The sequence below is a fragment of the Meriones unguiculatus genome, chromosome 14 (assembly GCF_030254825.1).
Source record: "Meriones unguiculatus strain TT.TT164.6M chromosome 14, Bangor_MerUng_6.1, whole genome shotgun sequence".
In the NCBI taxonomy this organism is placed as follows: Eukaryota; Metazoa; Chordata; class Mammalia; order Rodentia; family Muridae; genus Meriones; species Meriones unguiculatus.
Window position 1 is genome coordinate 35,896,177 of NC_083361.1, and position 11,643 is coordinate 35,907,819.

The following is an 11,643-nucleotide window of genomic DNA, read 5'->3' on the forward strand; positions in this document are numbered from 1 at the left end:
CACACTGAAATTGTCACCCCCAAGGTTATGAAGAGGGTAGGTTAAAAAAAAATACTTAAAATCATTATTATTATTATTTTGTTTTTTTTATAGGTTTTTTTTTTTTTTTTCCTGAGACACAGTTTCTCTGTGTAGCACTGGCTGTCCTGGAGCTCACTCTGTAGACCAGGGTGGCTTCAAACTCACAGAGATTCACCTGCCTCTGTTTCCAAGTGCTGGGATTAAAGGCCATGTGCCACCATTGCCTAGTTTCAAAGTACTTGGAATTTGTGTCCTTATAAAAAAACACCATTGCCTCTCAGGCTTTTTGAGGACCCAGGCCCAGCTCTGTTCTGATCTTGGATTTCATGATTCCAAGTTCAGATTCCAAGACCCAGGACACTGAAAAATTAAGTGTTGTAGCATCTGCGGTGGCACATATCTATGCACAGACCACTGGGGAGGCTGAGTAAGACTGGAGGACCAAGAGTTCAATGGTAGCCTGGGCTTCAGAGTGAGTTCAAGGCCCATTTTGTGATATGTTGCTATAGAAAAACAAACAGAGCAAGCCTAGAAACACTTGAGAGGTGCGAGAGGTATGGAGGAGAATCTCAAGGTGGGAGCCTGGGGACAACAACTGAGCTTCCAAAGCACACAGGGTGACCTTCCTAACAACAACAACAAAGGACCCAGCCCCACAGAAATGTGGACTGAGAGAAACAACTATATAGGCTTATTCTCTGACTTCCCACCAACCCCCTCCCCCAAACAAATAAATTTTAAGATGTATTTTTTATTTTTAATTTATGTGCATGCATGTGTGCCTGTGTGTACGTATATGCACATGGGTTAGGGTATCGACAGAGGCCATAAAACATGACACTGGACTTCCTGGAGCTGGAGTTACAGGTGGTTGTCAGCCACCTGACATGGCTACCAGGAATAGAACTTGGGTCCTCTGCAGGAAGAGTACATCCTTGTAAGCACTGAGCCACCTCTCTAGCCAGAATAAAAAATAAAAAATAAAACTTTTCAAAAGGCATACAAAATAGCATGTACACATAAACCTAGCATTGAGCGAGCTGAAACAGACGGGTGGGGTGGGGGGGTTGCTGGCCAGGCAGCCTATCCAAATATATTATATGACTTCAGTCAGTGAGAGATGATGTCTCAAAAATCATAAGGGTCTGGAGAGATAGCTCTGCAATTAAGAGTCTTTGTTGTTCATCCAGGGGATCTGAGTTTAGGTCCCAGCACCCATATACTGGCTAACAACTATCAAACTCCAGTTCTAGGGGATCTAATGCCTTCTTCTGTGCTCCAAGGGCACCAGGCATGTATGCAGACAAAAAAAAAAATCATATGCATAAAAGTAAAATAAGTAAATCTTTAAAATTTTAAAAAACAAAATAATAATAACAAGAGCAACAACAGTAATAATGTGGGTATCAGCCTGACACCAACCTCTGACCTTCACAGGAGCATAGATGGCTAGTATATATTGTACACATATGTAAGAGAGAGGGAAAGAGCATGAGGGAGAATAAAAAAACAAAAATTAAGTTATCTAGCCCCAAATAAAAACATTTGAAAGTGAAAGGTTCAGCTCAGTTTGGAAGAACTCATGTCAGAATGCCCATGTCAGAAACTGTGTGCCCCAAACTAACGTCAAGAGATGCATAAAATGGCGATGCTAGGAACAGGAAAAATGCCACAGGGAAGATCCCTCCAATCGGTTACACAATACAAAATGCTCAGCCCTAAGATCATATATATACAGGTAAAACCTTGCACAGACTCAGCAGGTTGTATTCATGTATTTAGGATTATATGTTCATGTGTATGTAAACATGTAACAACAACTGAAGAAAAAGAAACCATGAATTGAGAGAAAGAGTGGTGCTTGAAAGAGGTTGTAGGGAGGAAAGGGAAGGAGAAAAATAATGTAATTATATTATAATTTCAAAAAATCACTATGAATAATGTTAGTAATAATAAGATGTGGACTAGATTGGGATCACTAAAGCCTTATTAGTTAATGATTCCCCCACAAGAGAAAAGATGTATCTGTGTATCTTTAATGTCACTGAAGGTTACTTTAAAATAATAATAATAATGATGATGATGATGATGATGATGATAATAATAATAATAAGAAGAAGAAGAAGAAGAAGAAGAAACAAAAACAGGCAGTGGAGGTACATGCCTTTAATTCCAGTACTCAGGAGGCAGAGGCAGAAGGGTATTTATGAGTTCTAGATCAGCCTGGTCTACAGAGGAAGGTCCAGGACAGCCAGGGATATACAGAGAAACCCTGTCTTGAAAGAAAAAATCAAAAGAAAGAAAGGAAGGAAAGAAGAAGAGAAAGGAAACAAAACTATTTTTTTAAATGAAACGAAATAGTATCAAATGAGTCTAAACCAACCAAAGAAGGGAAGACCTTTCTGTGACCTAATCCTCCCTATAGATAGCCTATCTCACTGCTTGGCCCTGGCCCGGCCCTGGCCTCCTCCTCCCTTCTTCACCTGACCCCAGTCTTGATTTCCTGACTCTGCCCTTTTAAGCCTACTCTTATCCACACCCCAAGCCATCTTTGGGTTTTTATTAAATCCAGCAACCCTGTTTGTTTTGTTTTGCTGTCTTTGGCCTGCTTCTGAGACTCAAGGATAGTGTGCAGCCTCCTCTCAACCCCCTCCTCCACCCCTTTTTCCTACTACTGTAAGAGCCTTGCCCCAGGCTTTCATTCCATGTTATCACTCAAACTTTGCACTTCAGGAAGACTTTGCCCAAGGCCTTACCAGCTCCCTTTTTCTTTCTCTGGGGAATCAGCCTCATAATCCATGACTTTTAGTATTTAGTGCAAAAGAAAAGGAGCCTCTTCTCTAAAAGGATTAATTGCAAATGGGGACTTCTGGGCATTAAAGCAAGCTCCAGGCACTTCTGAGCATGGAGCCCTGGGTGGCTTCACAAAGAGCGTATTTTTGAAGCTGGCCCTGTTCCAGCCTATGACATCCTCTAGGATTAATGGTTCTCAACCTTCCTAATGCTGAGACCCTTTGATACAGTTCCCCATGCTGTGGTGAATCCCAACCACAAAATTTATTTTTGATGCTACTTCAACACTGCAATTTTGCTACTGTAATGAATCATATTAGAAATATCTAATATGAAACCCCTATGAAAGTGTCTTTTGACCCCCCAAGGGGATCGAGATCCACAGGTTGAGAACCACTGCTCTAGGATGATCTCTGAGGGTCATTGCAGTAGGAATGAAAGACTTCCTCACAGCAGCTCCTGAAACCCTGCATGGGTCACCTCACCTCATGGATAAGAGTTGCTTGTTGGGGGCTGAAGAGATGGCTCAGAGGTTAAGAGCACTCGCTGCTCTTCCAAAAGTCCTGAGTTCAATTCTTAGCAACCACATAGTGGCTCACAACCATCTGTACTGAGATTTGGTGCCCTTTTCTAGTGTGCTGGCCTATATGCAGACAGGACACTGTCTACATAATAAATAAAGACATCTTTTTTAAAAAGAGCTACTTGTGTACATTGCCCCGTTAACCTGTGCATTATATATTGTAACAAGATATTTTTGCAATCTTCATGAAATATAAGAGCATGCACACCTAGAATAGGTAACTCAATAAAATCAGAAAACAGCCAGGCATGATGGCACATGTTTAATTCCAGCACAATCAGATCTCTTTGACTTTGAGGCTAATCTGATCTACACAGCAAGTTGCAGGGAGCCAGGGCTACATAGTGAGACATTGTCACCCAGCTATCCAAGTTACTGAAGTGGGAGAAAGGGAGTTCAGCCTGGGCTACTTAATGAGAGACCCTGTATAAAAAATAGTGTGCAGGTTAGAGGAGGGAGTGATGTATAGCTCAGTGGAAGAGGGCTTAATTAGCATGAGGAAGCCTTGCTCAATCCCTGCTACCACTGACAGAACAAGTCATCAACAGCAATGTGTACATGGGTGTGGGGATTGTGACTTAATAGTTGTCTTTACCGGTGTAGGTTATTTAATTTAACACAATGACCTCCAGTTCTATCCATTTCCTCAGAAATGACATAACTGTGCTTTCAAGGATGCATAGAACTCCGGTGGGAATATACACCACTATTTCTTTATCCAGTCATCTATTGGTTGGTGAGCGACTAGTCTAATCCAGTAACTTGTCTCCTGCGGAAAAAGTTGCCAACACATGGGCCAGGCAAACGTGTGGCATGCTTAATTACATCCCTCCTAGTGGCTTTCAAGCTGACCTCTCGGGTCTACTAAAGTCACCCTACCTGCTTCCCTGTGTGTCTGTGTTCCCTGTGGTCCCTCCCTCTGCAGCTCCCAGTGGACCTTCAGCGTGCAGCTCAGGCTTACTTGTTCAGTCTGTCACTGGGTCTCCCTCTGGACCTGCCAACTCTCTGCAGATTTTGCCCTAAACCACACCACACTTCAGGACAGCACCCCACCCCCGCCATGCCCCGTGGGCTTCAGGAGGATGTTTTGAACACCAACGTGTTCACAGGCAGAGTAATGACCCCTCTCTGGAAGCTGTCTGCAAATAGGAACTGAAGAACTCTCACCACTTGCTTCTCCAGCCAGGATTTCAGATTTCAGTTCTCTCTCCTCTCTCTTCCTACCTCCCTCTTCTCATCACACACACACACACACACACACACACACACACACACACACACACACCTCTCCTTCAACAGCTGCAATCTGGAAGAAATTACTCTTCTAAAACAGCCAGACTTCCCTGGTTTCAGGAAATTCCAAGCTGGGCAGGGGGAGGAGCTGGGGTGGGGGCTCGCCCGTTCATCCCCCGAGCACTGCCCTGGCTTCCCAGCACGTTCAGCCTTGGACTCCTCCTGCCCCCAAAAGCCACTCAAAGGGCCCTCAGCTTTTGCAACGTCCAGGCTTTCTAGTCCTTTAAATCCTACAGGCAAACTTTGGGGGAAATAAGAAAGGCTGGGAGGGGCCTAGGGTTTAACCCTCTCAACTCGGGACGATTAACCTAGACCAGCTAGGCAGACGGGGCGTTGACTCAGCTCTTGCTTAGGAGGCTGCCATGGCCCCAGAGAGGGGCTGAAGCTTATTCCCGGTGCAGGTAAGAGGGAACCACAGCCAGGGCTTACCAGACTGTGGGGTTTAGTCTCCTGGGTCTGAGGGAGGAGGGCGGGAAACGGCAGAGAATGCAGAATCCTGGACCCCTGGAATGTGAGAGAGTAAAAGCAGGGGGACTCCCTGCCTGTGAAACCAGAGAGCGAGGAGATGGGGCTCCTGGGACCCCACTTCGGGACCCGGCCTGAGGCGGTAGACCCAGACCGCGTGCCTAGGTCCTGGAGTCCCTTCCAGGTTTGGCAGGACACTTTTTTTTTTTTTTTTTTTTTTTTTTTGGCCAGGTGAGATCCCGCTCGGAGAAAGAAGGAAAAGGGGCGCCAAGAGGTAGCCTCCGAAGCCAGGAGGGACCACAGCTTGAGCCGGAGTCCAATTCAGTTAGGACCCCGAGGTGAGGAGGCCATAGTGGGCAGGGGTCTTCAACAAGAGGGGAAAAAAGAGACAGACTAGTTACCAAACAGACCAGGGCCTTTGAAGTCCCTGCTGCAGCCTTGTGGCTTTAGGAAAAGGTTACCAGCCCTAAGATTCCGGGGGTCTCCTGGTGGGGTCCCATGCCAGGTCTGGGCTCCACCCTCCTCCAGCCTGAGAACCAGTCCAGCCAGCTCTGAAGCGGGTTATTTCCGTTCTGGCAGGGTTGGGGCTCAGAGAGGACAGAGGTGAACCAGCTGTGGCCCCCACCCCTGCAGCGGGATCCACGCAGTGCCTAGGCAGGAAAGAGAGTGGGAGAAGAGTGGTCAGAAAATAGAGCTTATCCGAACGTGTGTCAGGGCGGACTGGGTTGCATGTGCGTTCTTGTTTCCTGTCTGCTTTGCGTTGATCCCTAACAACAGTCCCTCTGTAAGAGCCTAGGCTGATGACGAACTTTTTCCAAGAATGACCGCATTGCCTTGGATTTAACAGCCCTGCAGCAAGCATATTCTGGCTCTGTGTGCTTGACACCTAGGCTCAAGGTCTCAGGGCCAGCCAGGAGGTGCAGGGGCGTGTTTGTGTGGGAGAAGCATGCATGTAGTGTGTGCATGCAGATATGTTAGGGGATGTGAAAGCCTAGGCCAGAGAAGTCCTGCTATGCTCTCTTGAGATGGGGAGGGTCTCTTATTCAACCCAGATATCTTCCTGCCCCTGCAATCTACAGTGGGGGCTGAGAGGGTTTTAACTTTGTGCTGGGGGTTTGAACTCAGGTCCTCAGGTTTGTGCAGCAAGTACCCTTGCTCCCTGAACAATTAATCAATCATCTTTCCAGCCCAAGAGCTATGTAAGTCCTGGCTGGCCTGAAACTCTCTATGTAGACCAGGCTGGCCATATTTAGACTTAAAAATATCAACCTACCTCTGCCTTTTAAACACTGACATTAAAGACATGGGCCACCATATCCACCTCCAAAAACTCTTTTTTGGTTGTGACCCTAACCCTAACAGCTGAGTCATCTCTCTAGCCCCACAAAAGCTCTTTTAAAGACACCCCCCCCAAACACACACACACACACACACACATACACCCATATCGATTAGAAAAGACAAACAAAGCCAGGTAAGGTACCAAGGAAAGTTCTGGCCTTTATATCAAATTTAAACTTTTTCCCCCTTTTTTATGTGGGTCCACCTCCTGTGAGTGGCTGGCAACTGCAATAGCTTCTTTACATTTCATACTTCATCAGCCTGTTCTAAATCCAGAATTTGTTCCTGTGTGACCCACAGCCAGCTATTGAATCTTTCTGTGTGTCATCGTTAAAAAATAAATAAAATTATCATCTTCCATTTCTTCTATTTTTCAGAGGATTAAATGAGTTTGTGCATTCTTTCAAGGTAAATGAAGCCAGTGCTCAGCCCTGAGAAAGTGCTTGGGAAATAAAACAGGTCATGCATGTTTCCTGCCATCCTTTAACAAAAAGGGATCTGGCTCTTGATTTTCAGAGGATAAATTCAGCAAAAGGTTAAGGGTGCTGATCAGGATTCCATAAGAAAAAAAAAAAGATGGTAAATTTCCAGCCCTATTATATGTAATGTTACATATTGTGATATTAGATGAACCTATACGTGCAGGCCTATAATCCCAGGTACTAGGGAGTAAAGGCTGAGGCTGGAGGATCACATATTCACAGTCTGTCTGGGTAATAGAGTGAACTCAGAACCAGTTTGGGCAACTTAATGAGGTCCTATCTAAAAAAGTTTAATATTTTTTTTTTGAGACAGGGTTTCTCTGTGTAATCCTAGCTATCCTGAAATTTACTCCATAGACCAGGCTAGCCTTGAACTTATATCTGCCTGCCTCTGCCTCCCAAGTGCTAGGATTAAAGGTACCACACTAAAATTTTCTTTTCCTTTAAAGGCTAATGGTGTAGCTACATGGCAGAGTGTTTCCCTAGAATTTCCCAGTAAGGGGCTGGGAGCATGACTCAGTGGTAAAACATCTGCCTAGAATTCTCCAGTAAGGGGTTAAGGATTAGCTTAGTGCTAGGGTGCCTGCTTGGAATTCACCAGTGAGGTACTAGGGGCATGGTTTAATGGTAGAATGCTTGATTAACAACCAGTATGTTAGCTATTTCTAGATTTGATTCTCGGCACTCCAACAAAAAAGGATAGAATTCTAAACAGCATTTACTTATTGAATACCTACTGTGTGCTTTGCTAAGATGTAGCATTCTATTGGTATCTCACTTGACAAATGAAACAACCAAGAACAGAGGGTCACATTGCTTATCCAAAGCCACACAGCAACTGCTCCAGCCATATCCAAACCTGGGCAGCTGGTTCTCTGAATTCTACCTCTTTTCACTTCTCACTATAGAGCAAGCATAGAGATGAAGGGCATCACTTTCACCTAGAGAGGATTTTTGTGGCTAACTATGGCTCAATATTTACTAGTGATTTAAAAATGGGGAAAATCCAAGTACCTGCTAAATTGTTGAGGGCAGGTGTCAGTCCATCAACACTTTTGTTTACACTATGGTGTAAGAAGGGAATGGTGATTATGTGTCAAGTTACAATAAAAATATGTTTATTCAGCTAAGTTACGGGCGGAGCGGAACTGGTACAGTAAGAATGGCTTCAGAAATGGACAAGACTGCACAGGTTTGTAAGCTCAGAACTTGGGGAGGCTGAGGCAGGAGGCTTGCCAGGAGCTCTGTGAGATGCTATCTCTAAGGCAAAACAAACAACAAAAGAATCTTCTCAAAACCACCACCAACAAACACCAATATTGAGGGTGAGGCGTGTATTCCCAGCTACTGGGTTGTTGAGGCAGGAAAATAATGAAATTCAAGATCTGGGCTACAAAGTGAGTTCAAGGACAGCTTAAACAATGTAGTAAGATCTTGTCCCATAAGAAAAAACAAAAGAGAGGTTTGGGAAAGGGGTATAGCAGTGTTAAGAGCCAAGACTGAGATGTTAGGAGCACTGACTGCTCTTCCTGAGGACCTGGGTTTGATTCCCACACCCACATTAAGAGCTGAGACTTATCTCAGTGGTAGAGAGATTTCCTAGCATGTGTGAGATCCTGGGTTAAGTCCCTGACAGAGAAGAACACATGTACAGTGTGCACATGTGCATACATCTAAATTATTTCAAGCAGTTTCCACGTCATCATTTATACTTCCCCAGGTGCTTAATGCTGAAAGGATGTTGGCTGCCTTGCTATCCTTGTCCAGTTTTACTAAATCTAATCTTTGTTCTGAAGTTATTGTTTGGGTGGCACTGCCTTTTCTTCTCTCAAAACTAGCACTACCAGTTGGCAATACTTAGTATTAAGAATAGGCTTTTCCTTAAGTCGCTGTTTCTATGTGCTCTGCAAGGAATCAGTAGTGTCTGCTGTACAGACAGGAAACACAAAGGTTAAAGTGTGGAGATTTACCTAACTGGAAAAGGGTGGGGTTTTGATGAAAGAGAAACAAGAGGCTTCATCATACATAGTAGCAGTGAGTTTTAAAATTACAGAGTTGGCCAAGTCACTCCCACAGTTTTCAAGGAAAAAGACCAAGCTCCAGGGTATGGGAAGGCTTGCTGGGTTTGTAGTCACCACCCACACAGGTGTGGTGCAGTAATTTAGCAAACTGCACATTTGGTTTACAGCTCACAGCCGCAAACATGACATTCTTGCTGATTTTTTTTATTAGATTTATTCATTTCATTTTTTTCTATGAAGGTTTTGCCTACATGTTTGTGTCTGTGTGTGTTTGTGTCTACACTGCATTAATGCTTGGTGCCCACGGATGTCAGAGGCAGGCATCAGATCCTCTGGACCTGTTGGTAATGGATGGTTGTGAACCACCACGTGGGTGCTGGGAATGTGTATGTTTCTGCATGACGGGGGGGGGGGGGGGGAGGGGGGAAGAGAGAGAGAGAGAGAGAGAGAGAGAGAGAGAGAGAGAGAACAGTGCCTGAGGCAAGCAGAGGTCATCAAACTGTTTGGAGCTGTTGTTATACAAAGGACATTGTAAGCTGTAGGAATTGGGTACTGGCATCAGAACTTCCCTCCCCTGGAAGAACAGAAGAAGACACCATGAACTTCTGAGCCATCTCTCTATCCCCCATCACTGCCAAGTTTTAATATATTAGGCATTTGCTTTATTATTACTGTTTTACAAAATATGAGAAGTTATACTGCTGAGTCATAGTCTCTCCTAAAGCAGATCATTTTAATCATAAAATTCTGTGTAAATAAACAGTTCCCCTCAATCACACTAAACCTCCCAAATGAGAATCTTCATGTGGTATATACATTGATTTGTGCACGTGCTCTGTAGAGCCTTCTTGGTCCACTTCTGTGTTTGGATGGGAGGGTGTGTGATTGGCCCTAGTCCTGTGCCTGGGGTTCGAAGTGGACAGAGTCTGCCCTGTCCTCAAGAATGGGTGCTGCTGTCCTGTATCTATCCTTCATCTATAGCTAAAGCTAACTGGAGTCCTTGTTTGTCACTAGCCTCCTTGGGAAGCACTCCAAAAGTAGTCTTTTGATATCTACCCTACAGGAATGCTCAAATATTAGTGATTGGGGTGATCACATAGAATAATGGTCATATGTAGTGAGAATTCTGAAATTTTGGTTTCTTTAAAAAACACAAAAATAGGGGTTGGGGTAATTTAGCTAAGTGGTAGGGCCCTTGCCTAGGAAGTGCAAGGCCCTGGGTTCAGTCTTCAGCTCTGAAAACAAACAAAAAATATTATTATGAGAATGTGCTTTCGTTTTAATCCCGGGTGTAGGGATGTGAGGCTGCTTCAGACAGTCCACAGCAGCTGACTATATTTGCCTTATGCTGTAGCACAAGTGTGGTTTTGCTAGCTTCACGTAATTTCTGCAATTGTGTAACATTTGGAATTTTGGGAACTTTTCATAGGGTACATAAAAGTGTGGGCCTCAAGAGAGATGGTCAGTGTTGGTCATTTAGGGAGCTTGGCTGCAGTTTACTAGTCAAAGATGAAACAAAAGGAAAGAAATTAGATTGTGGAATTTTCCTAATTCCTCTCTCTCCTCTATCTAGTGTAGGGGGTGAAACGGGCGTGTTGGGGGGGGGGGGATATAAAGGGTGGGAAAATGAAGAACCCACAGTGTACGTACAAGACCAGCTAAAAGTCATGGTCATGTCAGACTCAGGAAAACCTAAAAATGACATTTGAGATTAGAGTCCAGCAGTAGTGACCTTGGGAACCTTTCACAGCCTCGGTTTCCTCACTTGTTAACTGAGAATAATAAACCCTCATGGTGCCTTATGAGAGCATTCTTGTGGCTGACTAGGTGGGTTTGGGACGCAGACTTGGGGCACCAGGGTGAGGCAGCTCTGATATACCTGTAACCCCACAGATGCCGGTGCTGAAGCAGCTAGGCCACGCACAGCCCAAGAAGCGACTGGACCGGGGAGCACTGTCTATCTCAGCGCCCCTTGGAGACTTCAGGCACACATTGCACGTGGGACGCGGTGGAGACGCCTTCGGGGACACCTCGTTCCTGAGCCGCCACGGAGGAGGCCCGCCCCCTGAGCCCCGAGCTCCGCCAGTCGGGGTCCCACATTCTGTCCCTCCGCCTGCAGGCCCACAGCCCGCTGCTCCTGGCCTCCTAATGCCTTCACCTGCGGACCCACTGCTGTCCTTCCACCTAGACCTGGGCCCCTCCATGCTGGACGCGGTGCTAGGCGTAATGGACGCGGAGCGTGCCGAGGCAACAGCCACCAAGCCCGACGGGGATGCCCACCCTGAAGTGCAGCACCCCAAAGTCCCCTGCTGCTCCAATGCTGACCTCCAGTTGGATGACGTCATTGGTCTGTAGCTTCTAGATTCCCGTCACCTCTCCCTCCCAACACCCCATTTTTGTACACATAAACGGCTGAGGTTTGTACCATGGGCTGTGTCTATTCACATCATGCGGGAAGGGGTGCAGAAGCAGGACAGTAGTGGGGTACCACCAACTAAAAGTCAAGTCTGTGTTAATGATGCTCCTTTAAGAGTTTGAAGGTGCATTCATGTAATGATGCAATGCCCCTCCCGAAGGGCGGAGTCTCCCACCTGGCCTCCCCGCAGCCTTATTCATTCTTCAAATATTGACCCGTCCTCACTGC

General features: G+C 45.5%; 1 protein-coding gene across 2 annotated transcripts; it reads left to right on the forward strand.

Annotated features, from left to right (window-relative positions):
* Positions 1-4,764: 4,764 nt before the first annotated feature.
* Cdc42ep5 (CDC42 effector protein 5) lies at positions 4,765-11,428 on the forward strand. 2 transcript variants are annotated; one of them, XM_021626429.2, is made up of 3 exons: positions 4,775-5,091; positions 5,387-5,493; positions 10,893-11,428. In XM_021626429.2, exon 3 carries the CDS (start codon positions 10,893-10,895, stop codon positions 11,352-11,354), a length of 462 nt encoding a protein of 153 aa, XP_021482104.1. In that variant the 5' UTR covers positions 4,775-5,091; positions 5,387-5,493; the 3' UTR covers positions 11,355-11,428. The 2 variants fall into 2 exon arrangements, with proteins under 2 accessions (XP_021482105.1, XP_021482104.1); XM_021626430.2 differs by lacking the exon at positions 5,387-5,493 and having other exon boundaries at positions 4,765-5,091.
* Positions 11,429-11,643: the final 215 nt, after the last annotated feature.